The sequence below is a fragment of the Hyperolius riggenbachi genome, chromosome 10 (assembly GCF_040937935.1).
Source record: "Hyperolius riggenbachi isolate aHypRig1 chromosome 10, aHypRig1.pri, whole genome shotgun sequence".
Lineage (NCBI taxonomy): Eukaryota > Metazoa > Chordata > Amphibia > Anura > Hyperoliidae > Hyperolius > Hyperolius riggenbachi.
The window spans coordinates 184010600-184030895 of NC_090655.1; the positions used below are offsets into that span (position 1 = coordinate 184010600).

General features: G+C 42.6%; 1 protein-coding gene across 1 annotated transcript in view; it reads right to left on the reverse strand.

Annotated features, from left to right (window-relative positions):
• Window positions 1–14827: 14827 nt before the first annotated feature.
• AP3M1 (adaptor related protein complex 3 subunit mu 1) overlaps window positions 14828–20296 on the reverse strand; it is an 83935-nt gene continuing 78466 nt past the window's right edge. The window contains exon 9 of the mRNA XM_068255378.1: window positions 14828–15780. Within this exon, the coding sequence (XP_068111479.1) occupies window positions 15680–15780 (101 nt within the window). The 3' untranslated portion in view covers window positions 14828–15679. The remainder of the gene's footprint in view (window positions 15781–20296) is intronic.

The following is a 20296-nucleotide window of genomic DNA, read 5'->3' on the forward strand; positions in this document are numbered from 1 at the left end:
CTCAAGGTACCCAAAATTGCTACGACTCCACAGCCCTGATTGAGACAGTCAGGAACACTGTTAAGAGTACCCAAGGCAGGAGCTGAAAGACAGATTTAAATGCTGTCAGCATATAGGTGGTACTGGAAACCAAAGGATCGTATGAGCTAATTAAAAGCCGTTTAGGTTGAGTGAATGGGGCTGAATCCAAATTGGAGTTAATGAAACAGATAAGTGGTGAGGTGATGGTCTGAGTAGATAGTGCTCAAATAGTTTGGAAGAGAAGGAGAGAGCTAGGATGGTAGGTGGGCAGGGCATAGGGGGTCAAGAGAAGCTTTTTGAGTAGAGGCATTATAAGGGCTTGCTTGAGTGTGATTTGAAATTATATCTCAGAAGGTAGCCTTACTGGCAGTCATTACCTTTGTCCAACAGTGTCAGAACTGGCAGTGCTCTCAAAGCCTCTTTTCTTCATCATATACAGGAAAAGGCAGTTTTGCACCTTTCCCCCAGCTTTGTGCGCTTTGGGTCCTATGGGAGAGAAGCACTTAATAAATTTGTTGTAGTTGTTAGGGCCCGTACTTGCTCCTAAACTCAGAAATCTCCTTGTCCTAACCATCAAATCATAGGTAATAGGCTTTACACGCTCTTCATGTGATTAGAGCTCTAACAAAATGTTATCAGCTACTATCCATTGCAATGTCTTAACTCCCTGAAGATGCCAGGTGGCCTCTCGAGCATCTGTTGAATTAAGCAGGTCATGACCAAGGAATATACCATTAAAGGAAGGTCTCTGCCCTTTACAGTAGAGCTACACTTCACTAGATCAGCGAGTACCGTATTTTTCGGACTATAAGACGCTCCGGACTATAAGACGCACCTAGTTTTAGAGGGAAAAAATAAACTAAACCTGGTGAGTCCATTATCCAGGAGCACCTTATGGACCTTTTCTCCCCCCAAGCTGTCTTTATCTACACTGCCTAGTTACAATAATCCCTGCTTCCCCAGCAGCTATGCTGCACTACATTACACTTACAACAAATGCCCCACCAATTACACTACGCTAGCCCCTGCTGCCCCCCCCCCCCCCCCCCGCTACAATACTAACCCCGGTTGCCTTGCCCCAGCTACACTAACTACCCTATAACTGGCACTTGAGGCTGGGATTTCTTGAGGGTGGAATTTGCATCCACCAATTACATGAGGCTTTGGATCAGCAGGCACAGTGTGGAGGAGGAATTGCTGGGAAACCAACTAAATTAGATGGCAGAAGCACTAGCTTGAGCCAAATTTTTGGCAGACAGGATTAAAGCAGTGGCAAAGCAGGTATAGTAGCTTAGCCATTGCAACTGTGTGCTGTGGCATCGAGCATAGCAATACAGAGCCTGTGACAGAGAGGACACAGCAGGCACATAGAGAACTGTATACAGCCTGTATACAGTACACAGCACAGCATGTTAGAGATTGTCACAGGCTCTGCATTGCTAGGCTCTGCACTGCTATTCTCTCAGCTTTGACTGGCTCTTAATGTGCTGTGTGCTGTGTATACAGTCTGTATACAGTTCTCTATGTGCCTGCTGTGCCCTCTGTCACAGGCTCTGCATTGCTATTCTCTCAGCTGTGACTGGCTGTAACATGCTGTGCTGTGTACTGTATACAGGCTGTATACAGTTAACTATCTGCCTGCTGTGCCTTTTTTGTCAGAGCTGTGAGAATGTGACAGAGAGGGCACAGCAGGCACATAGAGAACTGTATACAGACTGTATACACAGTACATAGCACACAGCATGTTAAGAGCCAGTCAAAGCTGAGAGAATAGCAATGCAGAGCCTGTGACAATCTATAACATGCTGTGTGCTGTGTAGTGTATATACAGTCTGTATACAGTTCTCTATGTGCCTGCTGTGTCCTCTCTGTCACATTCTCACAGCTCTGATAAAAAAGGCACAGCAGGAAGATAGGGAACTGTATACAGCCTGTATACAGTACACAGCACAGCATGTTAGAGCCAGTCAAAGCTGAGAGATTAGCAATGTAGAGCCTGTGACAGAGAGGGCACAGCAGGAACATGGAGAACTGTATACAGACTGTATACACAGCACACAGCATGTTAGAGATTGTCACAGGCTCTGCATTGCTATTCTCACAGCTCTGACAGAGAGGGCACATCAGGCAGCTAGCAGGGAACTATACAGTATATAGACTGTATACAGTATACAGCATAATGTATATAGAGCCAGGCAAAGCTGCCCGTGTACACAGACAGCTCTTAGCAGTAATATGAGCTTTGCTGGCATTTTGAGGTCAGAAGGATCATTAACCTCACATCAAACAGCAAGATGGGCAGTGACCCCAAAGGTTAGCTTACGATTTAGAGCTGTCTGTGTAAACCGGACAACTTTAACTGCCTCTAACGGGATGTGCTGTGCTCTGCATACAGTCTGTGTGGTCTGTCTGCCCGCCGTCATGCTTCTGCTCTCGGCTATGAGACGGGAGTGTGGATCTACGAGACAATGATAAGGAAACAATGTTGGGCAGGGAAGAGCCAAAGACAGAGGGAAATAATGAAGCTGGAGGCTGCCTGGAGCTTAGCCGGGACCTGGGGAATACCTTTGACTCACCAGCAGTAGCTGGAGGACACGCTGCTGCTCAGCTGCAGACACGAGGAGGTAGGCGGAGCTTGCAGACGGGAGTAGGAAGAGGACATTCCAGCCAAGCTAGTGGATTCAGAGTGGCTAACAGTGAGAGAGGAGCCGCGGCTGGATCGGCTGGATCATACGTTCTGAGCACTCAAATGTACATTCGGACTATTAGACGCACTGACTTTTCCCCCCCTAGTTTTGGGGGAGAAAAAGTGCGTCTTATAGTCCGAAAAATACGGTATGTCATGGGTGTTATAATGGTACAGAATGCGCCCACCCGCTCACCATCACAATTTCAAACAGTTTTTTACATCAACCAAAGTTCAGAGTCTTCGCTATCATGAATCCACAGAACAGTCTTTATACCTATATGTTGACAGCGCTCCTCTTCTTATATCACAACCTGCAGGATTGAAACCTAAACATAGTGCATTACTGTTAATCTTATAACACTGACACCCCAGTGCTTATAGTGCTCCACTCGTGCTCCAAACTTAGTGCAATAATTCACACGACCCCTTCAGAAATGCAGGCTCACCAGATGTAATCCACCTTGGTTTTCAGGTGGGTATCTCACATGAATCAATCAGCCAACGAACTAGCAGCTTCAGGTTTCCAAAAAGGTTTAATCCAAGTTCCTCTTTAAAATCACATTAAAAACAACAAGGCAAACATAGCGTAAAACCGTACAATATTAGCTGCCAATGCCCTGCGCGAAGATGCACTCACGTCATAAGGATGAATTGTGCGCATATCAGACCCAGAGTAAGCCTCGCGGTGTCACCTCCAATGCGATGTCGGCGTCCCGTCTCCGCTGCGGCGTTTCCGCTCGCGTAATGCTTGTGGCCGGCTCGCGTTCCCCAGTATGCTCCCAGTGATGTCAGGCGCTCCACGCTTCGCCTTACGCGTTTCGTCCGTCAAGGACTCATCAGAGGCTGACGTCACTGGAGCGTCCGACGTCCTTTATACCATTCCTCCGTACGCTGACTGCAACGCGACCCGTAGGTCGCGTGTGTCTACGTCATATGGCCCTCATTTGCATGCGCTGAAACGCATCGGCCATCTTGTCAATGTATTTGAATCTAGTTAGTTTCCACGTCAGTGGGCCTTTGATCTTAGATCAGCCATATCTCTGCTACATGCGCCGTCTGCTGGAAATCTACCTAACTGCTTCTATTAATACTTTGTTAAATTAATACACATAAAATCTGTTGTTAACTATAAAAAACATTTTTAAAAAATTTATGACATACATAAACCTTTTATAATTCCTGGTCACTGTTGTATACTTCATCTAACTTCTATTGAATGGCTTGTCCAATGATCAATGTCCCATCTGACTTTATCTATCTATCTATCTATCTATCTATCTATCTATCTATCTATCTATCTATCTATCTATCTATCTATCTATCTATATGGAGGTGACCCACCAGCTATTCCCTTATGGTAGCCTGTATATCACATCTTTCTGATGTGGATCTCCACCTAAATGCCCACCTGTATTTTTAGCATCTGGTCCATATATCCAACCCTTACTCGTTCAGTGACATTCTGAGGCCAATAGCCTCCTGTTCCAACAAACATAATTACATGGATGTTCAAAATGTCCCCGTTTACATGTGTACCATATTTTATATGGCCACCCATGGGGGAGAAAGCTGTGGCCAGTTTTTGATATTACCCTGTACCCCTATGGTTCCTCTACCCCCCCCAAAATAGCCTCCCTATTAGCCAAAAGTGAAGTGTGCCCTCATTAGTTTGTAATAAGGCCACAAGTTTCTCAACACCCTAATATCCATAACCCATCCCATGGTGACTTCTCTCAAGCTATTGGTTCTTCCCCTACCTAATCTGAAATTACTTACCCTTATTGTGAGTTTTTCCACCCTCCAATTCTCACAGATCGTTTGTTATAAAGCAATTTAAATCAAATTCCACATTCATGCCCTTAGGCGTCATAGTTTTAAGATTATAGATCCACCGCCCCTCTGCCTGGGAAATATCCTGGACCAAGCTAGACCCCCTCCATTTCTTCACATGGGCCTCTATGCCCATAAATTTCATACCTACAGGGTCACTATTGTGAAATATCCTAAAATGGTTCGACACACTATGCGTGGCCAAACCCTTTCTGATGTTGGCCACATGTTCACCGATCCTTTTATGCAATTTCCTAGTGGTGCGGCCCACATATTCCATATTACAAGGGCATTTGAGTAAATATATTACCCCTTTTGAATTGCACGTGATGCATTGTCTTAATGTCATCACCTGTCCCGTATTACTTGATGTAAACAAAATGGCTAACAGTGAGAGAGGAGCCGCGGCTGGATCGGCTGGATCATAAGTTCTGAGCACTCAAATGTACATTCGGACTATTAGACGCACTGACTTTCCCCCCCTAGTTTTGGGGGAGAAAAAGTGCGTCTTATAGTCCGAAAAATACGGTATGTCATGGGTGTTGAAACATCTTGGTCTGCAGCCTAAATTCGGATGAGTATTAACTGTCAAAGAACACAATCATCAAATTTAAATGCATCGATAGCCACCTTTTGGATGGACGGTATTGCCATCAGTTGTGTAGCTATGCTCCTCTAGCTCGTGTCACACCTTTATTTACATTAGACTGATTCAGACTGCTCCACTAGTAATGCTGTTTCCCTATTAACTATTTTGGGTGGACATGCTGGTAAAAAGGTTGCAAATGTAAATACAGTGTATATAATAGGCCATCTTTGTTCAACACTCAGGATAAGAGGGCCATTACCATGAATAACCTTGGGAAAAATAAAGGTTGTTGCTCTTGAAAGTAGTGGTAGTGGCAATGCAAACTTACCATCACACGTGCACAGTCATCTACCCCACACCAAGCCCTTCTAAGCTCTGAAGTACCTCAAGTGTTGGGAGAAAAAAAATATAATATATATATATATATATATATATATATATATATATATATATATATATATATATATATATATATATATATATATATATATATATATATATATATATATATATATATATATATATATATATACATACACATACATATGTGCTAAGATGGTTCTAGTTGCTAATGTGGTTATAGCATTCCAGGTTACTTTGTCCATAAAGTGAAATGGAAAGTATTTGCTTCTGTTAGTCCAGGTTTGTGGATGATAATTGTTTTCCATCATTACAGGCAACAGAGATGCTTGTCCATAATGCACAGAACCTGATGCAGTCAGTAAAAGAGACTGTAAGGGAGGCTGAAGCTGCATCAATCAAGATCCGAACAGATGCTGGATTCACACTGCGTTGGGCCCGGAAAACCCCATGGTACCAGTAACTGATGTGCCCAAGGATCAAATAATTGCCACCTCTCCCCTACTGTACAAAGCACATTACTACTGTGTAACCATACAAACGGATGATGAATTTACGTTCTATATGAACCTCCAAGAGTTAGACAACTATTACTATTTTTGTCTAACACTTAGGCTTCTGTGTCAGCAAGTTGCTTAATTCACCATTTTATAATTTTTATGGGTATTGGACCCGGTCTTTTGCCAAGTCGCACAGAATATTGTTAGCAGTGTGTTTTATCTGGCAGAGACTATTCATTGTGCAATACACCAGATCTCACAACCTAACTTGCATTTCCTACCCTTATGCCACTATAACCTGAATGCCCATCACAGCCTTGATATTCTGCTGAGCACAGCCCATGATAGTATAGTGCAGGCATCACTATGAATTGTAAAACACTAAAGTGCTATTTATCAGCCATATTTTTTTTTATTAGTTTGGTGCTTTGAAATTTCTCCTGAGGCCCACATAAGCATTCTCCATGTTCCCGATCTATGCAGAGGACTGTGACAAGTTAGCACATCCTCATGAAGTGTCCTTGCAGACGTCTTGAATGATAGATTGCTTTAGCATGACCACCTTGCCTGTAATCATAGTGGGAGAATACTTCTAGTTATTTTATATACGGTTTATTAATGTATGTGAAGGATGATAAAAACCTCCATATATGAAGTAAAACTTTTATGATTAAGATCTTTCAAACCTGCTGCCATTGATGAGACATTGATGACACATACAAGCTTGTACTGTTGTGATGTGTTAAGTCATAGTTGAGTAAACTAGAGGGATGTGATGGTTAAATTTTGCAAATAAGATACACTATCATTTGCTATCACCTTGTTCATTTTAGTCCGTAGCATCAGGTATAACTATTGATGACAAGTTTCTGATCTTCCATCCCTGAGGTTTGAATGAACCTTAGTGGCTACTTGCTGTTACAGGGTCCGCAGGACAAAGTTTAGATTTCATTTTTTTCAATATGTTGCCTTCTACATCCTACTCTTCCAGGTCTGATCTCTAGAGGGAGTGTATATAACCAGCTGCATTTCTAATATATGTCACAAGGATGTGAACGAGATGTTGGCTGGTGGTGTCTGGGCCAGCGTTAATGAATGTAGAGGTCCAAGCATATACAGGCGAGTGCCGTTCTCTCCAGCAACTCTGGCTTTACTCTTGTGCACAGTTCTAGTTTACAGTGTGGGAATTAGGGTTGTTATATATCTGAATGGAAAATGCCATATTGCCTTTAAACCCATGGAGAACTAGTATTAGTTAAAACCAAAGACGTATTTTATTTTTATGAAGAGCAATTGAATGAAGACCTGATTTCCCCCATTTGTATTTACTATATATGCTACTAATGGTACATATGGTTGAAACCAGCAATGGCATAAATTGTCTAATAGTATGCCAGATGACTTCTTATTGGTAAGGGGAACCTTCAAGGAGTAGAATGGTTAGTTACATCTGACCAGCACTGTGTCCTGGGATACATTATACCAACACGTGTATCTCTATAATGAAGCTCTGATTCAGCTTTGTTGTTTTTTCTTGTCAGTACAAACCAATAAATAATTTGTACACTTCAGATTTGCATTTGTCTTGTCTTTTTTTTTTAGCCTTACATATTTCTGTTCATAATCTGTGTACAAAACCTGGATTTTGAACTCCTTGTGCTACAAGACTCGATCACAAACAGAAATGCAGATTGACACACACACACAAGACCACCTCCCCTTCATCCAATGTGACTAATGGGAAGTGTTGCTTTACCAGTGGAATAAGACATTATTTCCTGTCCCCAATAACTAAACAGACAAGGGGTTCTGGTTTACCTAACAAGGCTATTAACCTCTTGAGGACCACAGTGTTAAACCCCCCTAAAGACCAGGCCAATTTTCTCAAATTGGGCCACTGCAGCTTTAAGGGCTCGCTGCAGGGCCGCACAACTCAGTACACAGGTGATTTCTTCCCCCCCCCCCCCTTCTCCCCACCAAAAGAGCTCTCGGTTGGTGGGGTCTGATTGGTCCTCCAATGTTTATTTTTTTGTCTATTTGTTTAACCAGTTCGCATTCAGTCGTTTTTCACTTTATGCATCCGAGCTATGTAAACCTCCCATTCATTGACCTATAACTTTATTACTACTTATCGCAATGAACTGATCTATATCTTGTTTTTTCCACCACCAATTAGGCTTCCTTTTGGGGGGTACATTTTACTAAGAGCCACTTTACTGTAAATGCATTTTAAAAGGAAGAATAAGAAAAAAAACATTTCTCACTTTTCGGCAATTATAGTTTAAAAATAATACATGCCTCCATAGTTAAAACCCACGTATTGTATATGCCCATTTGTCCCGGTTATTACACCGTTTAAATTATGTCCCTATCACAATGTATGGTGACAATATTTTATTTGGAAATAAAAGTGCATTTTTTCCGTTTTGCATTCATCACTATTTACAAGCTTATAATAATAAAAAAAAAATAGAAATATTTCATCTTTACATAGATATTTAAAAAGTTTAGACCCTTAGGTAAATATGTGTTGTTTTTTTTATTGTAATGGTTTTTTTTTTTTTTTTAATTAAACATTTTATGTGGGTATTTTTGGGAGGGTGGGATTGAAATTGTATTTTTTTTTTTTGGTAACTATATGTGTATTTTTATTTCATTTAACATTTAGATGTAGTTTACTTTTTGGCCACAAGATGGCAGCCATGGGTTTGTTTACAGTGACGTCACTCTAAGCATAACACGTACGCTTAGAGCGACGTAGGAAGCAGATAAAGTGCAGCTTCCGAGAGAAGCTGTCGCTTTTTCTGCGGGGGAGGGGAATCAGTGATCGGGCACCATGGCCCCATTCACTGATTCGTTGGCTAACGAACCGCGGGCCGGGAGCGCGCGATCGGCCGCGGGAATGCGCAGGAGCGCACATGGCTTCCTGGACGTGAGTTTTACGTCCAAGAATGTCAAATAGTTAATTATCAATGTCTTTTTTTTTTTTTTTTTCACTATTTTTTCCCCAGCCCATCAGTGTGATTGGCTGTCATAGGCTTCACCTTATGACACCCGATCACTTCTCTGCTTCTGCAGGGGACAGCCGTGTCACACGGCTGTCCCCAGTACAGCGCTGCCTTAGATCGCAGCGCTGTACAGGGTAATTAGATGGCGGTTTTGTTGTCTGTCTCCTAGCGGCGATCGCCGCTGGTAGACTGAAAGTGTGGCGGAGCCATCCAAGCAGCGATCTCCTGCAAACCACGCCCTAAGGAACTTACGCCGATCGGAATTAGGCGGTCCTGAGGCTGCCACCGCGTCTACTCCCATCCGCGTGACGCGGTCAGCAAGTGGTTAACATGCACGTGAGTAGCTGACAGGGCAGTTCAATAAGTGACATACAGCAGATATCTAAAGAAAACCAAAGCCAGCTTAAAGCAAACTTGAACTGAAAATGAAGTCAGAATAAACATACATATGTCATACTTACCTCCTGTGTAGTCTACTCATGAATCTTTCTCCTCTCCTGTGTCCTGTTGGTCTACTGTGATCAATGGAATTCTCAGTCTTCCATTTTGAAAATGGCCATTACCCCATAACCGCTTCCTGGTCAGCACACTGTTAAACTGTAATATTGCCCATGTGAGCCATAGGGAAACATGGACGTTACCTTGTTCATCCGTTTATATTTTAGTTGCTGTCAGTTATAACTGAAAGGATAACTGGCAGCAACTGATATATTTTAGTTCTGACAAAATGTTGTCAGAACTGGAAGGAATTGTCTTGAAAGAAGAAAATGGTGAGCTTCTGAGAGTAACTGACAGTGAGGTAAGTAAGTAATATTCATTTGCAGGTAAATCATATGTTTTAAATAATTTTACTCTGTTCAGGTCCCCTTTAGTGCACAGCCAAGCATTGATTTGTGGCAAAGAAACTGCAGGTAACAGTGACTTGTTTGATTATAATACATTTGCTTGTTTTAGTGAATCATAAGTGACAGCATGATCGCAGCTGCACAATTAGGCTGTAATCATAGCGGGGGCCTGATTACAATATGCTGATCAGGAGCTGCTGGCTTGAACTGTCCAATCAAAATTCAAGAGTGGCTTATGCTGACTATGCAGTGTGGCTGGGTTGTCTGAGGCAGGGGTCACACTTGTCTGCTTTGGTGCGTGTTTTCTGCACAAAAAACGGATTTCAACTGAGAACTTATGTTCATTTAATCAATGGGCTAGGTCACAGAAATGCAGATTTCACGTGCAGAAAAAACTACTACTACTTACGCAATTTTTCAGTTTTCTCTATAAATTACATTAGCTGCTGTAAGGCAGGGGTCCTACTTGTCTTTCAGATTTCTACACTTTTCAGAAAACTGAAAGACAAGTGTGACCCCTGCCTGAATTATAGCACAGAGCACAAACATTGGGGCAGGGCTGGCACTGTGATTGGGTGCTAGCATTCTCTATCCTAGAATCCACATCATATGACCTCTACCCAAGAGATTGTGGCAATGATTAAATCTATACAGTATGTTCAATCTATCCATTCCATTGCAAATACCTAGCTAAGCTTGGCTCTTGAACTGTGACATTTTCTTGCTCCACACTGGTTTCAGGAATTCATTACATATTCTTGCCACTAGTGCCTTGTTTCATACCAGTTTGGAGAATGAATTGCTTATCTGTTACTAGGAATTTGTATTATATTTTAGGTAATTAATAGGCATTGTGGTGCCTTGAAGGTGGCATTTTTTATTGTGCTTTGTTTTAGCTTACACCTAGGAGATTTTTGTACTGGTGGAAATATTTTATTGGTATTTCATAAAAAGATTTACATTATACTGATGGGTTTTGTTTTTTGTAATTTTTGCATAAATGTTATCGGTGATGGACTGACTCCTCATCTTTTCTTTTCTTTTTTTTACTCAGATTTATCAAAACCAGTTTTCCAGATCAGATTCTGATTGGTCCTTCTGGGAAACTGCACCAGACCTGATCCAATTCACCTTGCATTGGTTTTGATAAACCTGCCCCACTGTATTTCACTTGTGATATGTCCGCTTAAAGTTAATGGATAAATGTAACTAACAGCATAGTATATGGGCTCCGTATGCTGGTGCTCTCAAGTTCCAATCAGCAGCTGCTATATTTGATTGATCTATTTCCAAGTTGCATCAACACAGTATTAGCATCTCATTGACCATCACTAGTGGTCTCTGCTCCATTAGTCCACTGAGTGAAGCCCTATACACATGCTGGATGGTCCTGAACTAGGCTGACCATTAGGAATGATTAAAGAGATGCAAATTTAGTTAACCTTACGCAAATTTTGAATGTAAATATATGCAGCTTGAAAATGCACCAATTAAATATGGGCCTACAAAATTTGCATAATTCTTTATCAACTTAGAATGATTTTATTCATCTCATTGACCACTTATATCTCCTGCTTGTTCTCCCACTTCTCCACTGCATAGGACAGAATGAGCTGCTTAAAGAGTAACTGTCAGGCTGCAGAAGCTAATTTAAACCTCTATTCTCCTGTGTTAAACAGTTTAGAAGGAAGCCATAAAGGCATTATTGAAGATAAAAATCTCTTTTACCTTTGATGTGTTCTTATCAGAAAAGCTGTTAGACCTAAGAAGACGCAAGCCGCATACTATACTGCAAAGCATTCTGGGGCCCTCCCCTCGGCTGCTAATGAGACGTTTCAGCAGCTTGTAACTCAGTCCAGCGCGTAGCACTGATAAATCTCTGGGGCAGAGTACACTGCAGGAGTCAGCTATTGTTCCTAGCCACATGGCTCATTAATATTCACTGCACACTGTGTTGTTCAAGTAAGAGCTTATCTGTTATCAGGAAGCAGGCAGGACATGACGACACATTTGACAGAAAAACATGGAGCCTGCCATGAGCTGTCAGGAGCATCTATCTCTGCATATACTATATACAAATTCTGTGAAGTACAAACGTGGACAGTGAAATGCATATGTAATGTAAGTACAGCCAATCTTTAGCTACTGATATATGTGTTTATTTTCTCTGAGACCTTATACCTAACAGCTCCTCTTTAACAGAAAGCAGAACTCTCATTTGTGCATTGACTGGGATAAACAGTAACCTTTAAGGTGCCCATACACTCGTCAGATTGGCAGAAGATAGATAAGAAATGCATCTGATGATCTATCTGATGCGTTTTTAGAACATTTTTTACCAGGATAGAATTCCAATAGATTTCAGTTTGAAATCTGTTGAAATTCGATCTGATGGCATTTTTTTGCCATCAGATTTCCATTAAGGCCAATGCAAACTGATAAGCAATCTCATCAGATCGACCTAAATTTTCCACCCTGCTAGTTCGATGGAAATCCATCGAAATCGATCGAAATCGGCCGTCGATCGGTCGATTGGCCAACCGATTTGCGATCGATCGATCGACCGCGATCGATCGGTCGGCCAGAAAATCGGCTGAGTGTATGGGCTGCTTAACCCAAAATGATCATGACAGATTGCTTTAGGTGACCTTTATCTCAGGTATAGATCTACAGTTTGTGCTTTTGTAGTTGTATGCACTTACACACACACACACTGCATGAATCTCTTTACCTTACCTTTCAAAAATACCATTATATTCTAATATGGTGAGGTAAATACCTTTTGTATTAGGTCACTTGTACTTGTTACAGATGCTTACTGAAAATCTTGTGTGAGCTATGCATCAGCCACTGTGCATTATTGTAAAATGTATAAAGATCAGACGGCTTTTGATTTGTATATTACAACTGCCCTAATGCTTGTACAATATGAGTTTCTTGCTGTACTGATCCCAGAAGTTTGTTATAAGCGCAGCCTTTCAGCTGTCAGTGACAAACAGCTGGGAACCACATTCTCCTTCTCCCGAGAGCCAGTAGATACAGTGGTTTGCAAAGTATTCGACCCCCTTGAAGTTTTCCACATTTTGTCACATTACTGCCACAAACATGCATCAATTTTATTGGAATTCCACGTGAAAGACCAATACAAAGTGGTGTACACATGAGAAGTGAAAAGAAAACCATACACAATTCCAATTTTTTTTACAAATAACTGCAAAGTGGGGTGTGTGTAATTATTTAGCCCCCTTTGGTCTGAATGCAGTCAGTTGCCCATAGACATTGCCTGATGAGTGCTAATGACTAGAGTGCACCTGTGTAATCTAATGTCAGTACAAATACAGCTGCTCTGTGACGGCCTCAGAGTTTGTCTAAAGGCCCGTTTCCACTAGCACGAATCCGCATGCGTTGTCTGCATGCTGATTCGCATAGGCAATACAAGTGGATGGGACTGTTTCCACTTCTCTGGATTTTTCTGCATGGTAGAGCCTGCAGAATTCACTTGTGTGTGGTATGCATGTGAATCGCACGCAATGTATTTAATAGAGAAATCGCATGTGGATTTGGCATGCGTTTTTCCCGCGATTTCGCATATAAACTAATGTAAATTCACACAGGCAGTGATATGGTTAAAATCACATATACCCTAACCTATGCAAAATCGTGGCAAAAACGCATGCGGAATCGCACCCGCGTGCGATGTCATCATCGGTGCTTATGTGGCGATTTTGCAATGCACAAGTGGAAACGGGCCCTCAGAGAATATTGGTAGCAACAACACCATGAAGTCCAAAGAACACACCAGACAGGACAAGCAGGCTTAGGCTACAAAAAGATTTCTAAAGCCTTGAATATCCCACGGAGCACTGTTCAAGTGATCATTCAGAAATGTAAGGAGTATGGCACAACTGAAGACCTACCAAGACAAGGCCGTCCACCTAAACTCACAGGCCGGACAAGGAGAGCGCTGATCAGAAATGCAGTCAAGAGGCCCATGGTGACTCTGGACGAGCTGCAGAGATCTACAGCTCAGGTGGGGGAATCTGTCCATGGGACAACTATTAGTTGTGCAATGCACAAAATTGGCCTTTATGGAAGAGTAGCAAGAAGAAAGCCATTGTTAACAGAAAAGCATAAGAAGTCCTGTTTGCAGTTGTCCACAAGCCATGTGGGGGGCACGGCAAACATGTGGAAGAAAGGTGCTCTGGTCAGATGAGACCAAAATGGAACTTTTTGGCCAAAATGCAAAACGCTATGTGTGGCGGAAAACTAACCCTGCACATCACTCTGAACATACTATCCCCACTGTCAAATATGGTGGTGGCAGCATCATGCTCTGGGGGTGCTTCTCTTCAGCAGGGACAGGGAAGATGGATGGAGCAAAATACAGGGCAATCTTGGAAGAAAAGCTTGGAGTCTGCAAAAGGCTTGAGACTGGGGTGGAGATTCACCTTCCAGCAGGACAACGACCATAAACATAAAACCAGGGCAATAATGGAATGGTTTAAAACAAAACATATCCATGTTTTACAATGGCCCAATCAAAGTCCAGATCTAAATCCAATAGAGAATTTGTGGCAAGATCTGAAAACTGCTGTTCACAAATGCTGTCCATCTAATCTGACTGAGCTAGAGCTGTTTTGCAAAGAAGAATGGGCAAGGATTTCAGTCTCTAGATGTGCACAGCTGGTAGAGACATACCCTAAAAGACTGGCAGCTGTAATTGCAGCAAAAGGTGGTTCTACAAAGTATTGACTCAAGGTGCTGAATAATTACGCACACCCCACTTTGTATTGGTCTTTCACATGGATTTTCAATAAAATTGATTCATGTTTGTGGCAGTAATATGACAAAATGTGGAAAACTTGCATGTACATGCATGTTTCCACATGTAGTCAGGAAATGAACAGATTACATGTATCCATAAGTGTTACCATGTGACAGTGTTGCTTAGGCTGACCCAGTACACAAGGAGTCATAGAGAGTAATTCTACATTGAGTTGTTAAGGTTTTATTTTATACAGAAACACAGTTTATTCCCAGATCATAAGAAGTTACCCACTTTGGCTTTTTACATCTACATAAATGTGCTACATAAGTCCTCAAGTATTGAGGCTCCAATTGTATTACCACATTACATTTTAAATAAAACATAAAAATCTGCTATACCAGCTGTTTTGCTGATGGCACTGGTGATACTTTCCTGTTACTGAATCAGGTCAGTGACTGGATTAAGGCATTTATTTTGGTTGACAGAAGGCAGGAATATTACACAATTCATACTAAAGGACACCATGATCATTACTGGGTTGTCAATAGATATTTGATATGAGCACTCCCATTATAAATGTTGAGTGAGTAAGTACTTTTATTTGGCCTCCAGTAAGAAGACCTGATTGCTACAGTATTGTGCTGGCTTGTGAGTAGCAGGTGTGGATGCAGTGGTGGGTAGGGATTGCTGAGAGCAGCTTTAGATATGCAAGGATAAGCTGCTTAAATACTGGAGTTTGCAAACCTGAGCTATGTCCTGTAATATATTCTTTTTGCGCTCACACAGCAGCAAACTATTTGGCATGAAAAGTCCTACAACAACTCCACTGCTAACCGTAAGGAGAATCCACATAACTAGACACCACCAGATGGTGTTACTCATAACAGTCCGCATTGTTCCCTTTCATTTTTTACTTTGTGGCAATTCAAATGTTGATACAAGTCTCTTAAGATTGTCATCAATTTCCTTTTGCTGGGCGTAAAACTAAACCGAGACATAGTGACCTTCAATTCACGACTGCAGGCCCAGATCACGAGCTATTCCGTGTGCAGCATAGGGGAAAGGTGTGCTATGTGCGCACCTGGAACTTCCCAGCTTTGGTGAGATATTTCACTCCTTTGAAAGGCTTGTACCTCTCCCCATACATGTCCAGGCGATTCACCTTTAGTTCTGCAAGTCAGAAAAAACATTAAGTTACATTCCTTGAATAAAAATTCAGCATTTAAAATGCTACATTGTGCAGTAGATACAAAACATTATCCTTTAAGTTCATCTGAATTGGTTGTTGCAAGTAGATGAAAGTACAACACTTAACTGGTAAATCTGCACTATTTTTGGGGGGAAAGAAGGAAAAAAAAAAGGTTTGAAAGCAGGGGAGTGGCTAGCTGGAAGAATGAATGGCAGGCTTGCCCTACACAGAGACCATTTCATCCCTACCATTCACTATGATTAGGATGTCCATGAGTTTCTTAAAGGAATTATCAGGCAAAAAAAAAAAAAAGTGTCACTTACCTGGGGCTTCTACCAGCCATCCTGTGCCCTCGTAGTCACTCACTGCCGCTCCAGTCCCCGGATACCAGCTAGTTTCGTTTTTTGCCGACCTCAGGGTCGGCAGGCCGCATTGTTCGCATTTTTTAGCATTCCCGCTGGTGCAGGAACATTAACGCATACATTTGTTAGCGTTAGCGATGCAATGTTAACAAATTTTCACGTTGCAACCCTAACGCCAAAATTTGTTAGCGTTGCACCGCTAACACGAAAAAATGTATGCGTTTATGATCCTGCACCAGCGGGAATGCTAAAAAATTTAAGCAATGCTGCCTGCTGACCCCGAGGTTAGCAAAAACGAAACTAGCTGGCAGCGGGGGACTGGAGCAGCAGTGAGTGACTACGAGGGCACAGGATGGCTGCATGGGGCTGGTAGAAGCTCCAGGTAAGTGAAACTTTTTTTTTTTCTGCCTGACAATTTATGGAGATAGGACTAATGCTGAGAATACACCGTGAGTTTTTTTTTTGGCAGATAGTTTGCTCAATAGATAATTCCTAACAAGTCTGATCTAATTTTCTCATAGTAGGGAATGAAAAACAATCTGAAATTCAATGGGCAGTAAACCTGCTGAATAAACTGTGTATTCCCAGCATAAGTTGGTCTGAAAGGTGTAGACATTCTGTTCTTCCTGCTAACTGCTATTACCTGCTGCCAATTCTGCAAACTATTTTACACTGCATTTTCAGTAAGTAATAACTACTCTACGGTACTTCAAGTGGGAAAGTATGTATGGATTTGTTCCCAGCTATGATTTTGCGTGACCACATTACTTGCATGTATTTGATCTGTACAGTTGACCTATGCAGAGCTATAGACACAATAGAGGTGGAATAAGAGGACAATCACCCCCTCTGTCTTTCAATTTTCTGTTGCATCTACCTGTGCCCAGGGCCGGATTTGTACTCTTTACCGCCCAAGGCCGCTGTCACCAGCCGCCCCCTCCAGTATAGGTAGCCAGGTGACCCCTCCCCCCAGTATAAGTAACCTGATGACTCCCTTAATCCCTCCTTTTCCCAACCCCCTTCAGTATAGGTAGCCAGCTTGCCTTCACCGCAGCAGCCATCAGTGTCTTTCATTTCTCAGCTTATCTCCAGTGCAGAAGCTTCCTCTTCCTTTCCGTCTCCAATGCTGCCCAAGTCCATAGCTGCCGGCCACAATGCAAATGTGCACAGAGAGTAAGGTGGCTGCTGCACAGGCGGCTAGCAGGAGAGTACTGTGGTCAGGCGCTCACATGATCTCCCTGCATTGCATTTGCAAGTTTGCAAATGCTGCATAAGGTCAGCTTGATGCTTTGGTGCCCTTGCTACTGTGGTGCCCTAGGCCATGGCCTAGGTGGCCTTGTCCTAAATCTGGCCATGCCTGTGCCACTGTATTCTCTCTGCCTCTCCAAGTTCCTGTACACCTCATAATCTGGCACTTACAGCAATCACCCCACATATAAACTGCAATAATTGCTGCCATGTATCATCACTGGTGTCAGTGGGAATTATGGATACAAAAATACCCAAACATACTGCGTATCAAACAACCCCCCCCCCCCCCCCACCAAAGTATAGTCTCCACACCTGGCCATGGGGGGGAAGAGTTACAGAAAGTCAGAAACTGTGACAGTTTGAACACTTATGCAAGCTCCATGCAGAGCCCTGAATCCAAAGGATATCCTAAGATGTTTTACACGTACACAACAGTTTAGTTATCAAAGCTTCTAACAGGCAATTGGCATGAGAACATGATGTAAAATTAGAATGAGAACAATTGTTCTTTGATCAGATGGAACCAATAATCACTTAAAGGAATACTTAAGTCTAAAAAAAAAAAAAAAAATTTACTCACCCGGGGCATCCCTCAACCCCCTGAAGCTGGATGGTGCTCTCGCAGCCGCGCTCCGATCGTCCTGTCCCCGCCGGCGGCTACTTCCGGGTTCGGCGACACCCGCCGACAGGCTGGGAACGCGAGTGATTTTCCACGTTCCCAGCCGCTATATCACCCTCTATGCTGCTATAGCGTATATGTTATACGCTATAGCAGCATAGAGGGTGGTATAGCGGTTGGGAACGTGGAAAATCACTCGCGTTCCCAGCCTGTCGGCGGATGTCGCCAAACCCGAAAGTAGCCGCCGGTGGGGACAGGACGATCGGAGCGGGGTTGCGAGGGCACCATCTAGCTTCAGGGGGTTGAGGGATGTCCCGGGTGAGTAAATTGCATTTTTTTTGTTGGATAGAAGTATTCCTTTAAGTACCAGCAGTTTCTGCCCCCTTAAAGACCAGCTGGTAACCGATTCTGACAAATAGCCGCACCCACCATCCACACCGCACGCTGGGAACCTCAGCCACCCACTCTTCTATCTCTATGACTGCAGAGTTCTTGTGAGCTGGTTAGGGGCCACTTTCATTGGCTCCTGACCCTGTCTATCAATGTAAGTCAACGGGAGTTACTTACATTGATAGGGTGAGTTGAAATCCATGCCCTACCAGCCAGATCAGCTTCAAAACGGTGTAGATTTCAGTTAGCATTGCCCATAAATAGTTAAGGTGTACCACAGCTGAACTAAAAAGATTTGATACTCACCTGCAGCTTCCTCTTGCATCATAAACCCATCTGAGTCCCACGTCGTCCTCCCACGATCTGCCGTTCAGCCTGGTAATAGGCTCAGTTGGGTCCTGTCTGGGTCTTCTGTGCATGGATGTAAATCTATATATCCTGAAGAAATGCTGAACATCGATTTATTCCAGTGCACACACTTCCCCTTTCAGCATCCAGCTGGTTAATCTGTATAATCCTATCCCACATTGGACGAGCTACTGCAATGTTGGTTTGGAGCATGCTTAAAGGGGAACTGAAGAGAGAGGTATATGGAGGCTGTCATGTTTATTTCCTTTTAGACAATACCAGTTGCCTGGCAGCCCTGCTGATCCTCTGCCTCTATTACTATTAGCCATAGCCCCTGAACAAGCATGCAGCAGATCAGGTCTTTCAGTGGTTCAGACTTATAAGTCTGACCTGACAAGACTAGCTGCATGCTTGTTTCTGGTTTTAATCAGATACTACTGCAGAGAAATAGACCAGCAGGGCTGCCAGGCAACTGGTATTGATTAAAAGGAAATAAACATGACAGCCTCCATATACCTCTCTCTTCAGTTCCCCTTTAATAAGTCATGAATTAATTAATCCTCCAGGCAATTTACATAGTCAAAATGTTTTAGTATCACAGTAGAATACATAGAATACCCAAGCAGCTCAAAGTAACCCAAAACTACTAGGAAAGTATATAGACTGAAAAGCTCTCCTACTAAATAGTAATGCTCAGGGTAGTGCCTTCTTAAAACAGAAGGTATTTGTGATAATTCAGCTTTAAGTGACTGTGCTCTATCACAATACATCACTGCTGAATATGCAAATCCTCTTTTTATGACCCAGAAGCCAGGCTCACACCCTGAACCATTGGTGTATATAGCAAGCCTATTGCTTATAAAATTTATAGAGCCACATCAACCCAACATGCAGTAGAATACAGGACTGTGGAGTCAGAGCAATTTTAGGTACCCAGAGTCGGAGAGTTCATAAACTGAGGAGTCAGAAGTCTGATGATTTGTGTACAAAATCCACAGCTTTGGTAAGTATTAGACTAAGGAATCTGAGTCTGAGCCATTTTGGGTACCTGAAGTTGGAGTCGGTGGTTTCATAAACTGAATAAGGTTCTGCTCTCACTGTGTAGGAAGTCAGTGTTGGGCTGCTCTGGATAATGTAACAGGACAACTAACACTAGAAAAGGCGAGTAAGGCGCCATTTACACTTAATCAGTTGCTCTCAGTTGTAACTGAAATGCCAACTGATTTTCAAAGTAAGTACCACGTTTCCCAATGGCACCTTTAACACTTAATGTCTTTTAAAGGACTTATGAGGCCAAATGACCAAAAAAAGTTAATTACCTGCATCATCTTTTAACCTCCTTGCCGGTCTAAAAAATCCGGCAAGGAGGCAGCGCCGCACATTTTTTTTTTTTTTTTAAATCATGTAGCGAGCCAAGGGCTCGCTACATGATAGCCGCTAAGCGGCGGCATCCCCCCACAGAGTATGCAGGGAATCCCGTTGAGAACGGGATTTCCTGCAGGGCTTCCCCGGTCGCCATGGCGACGG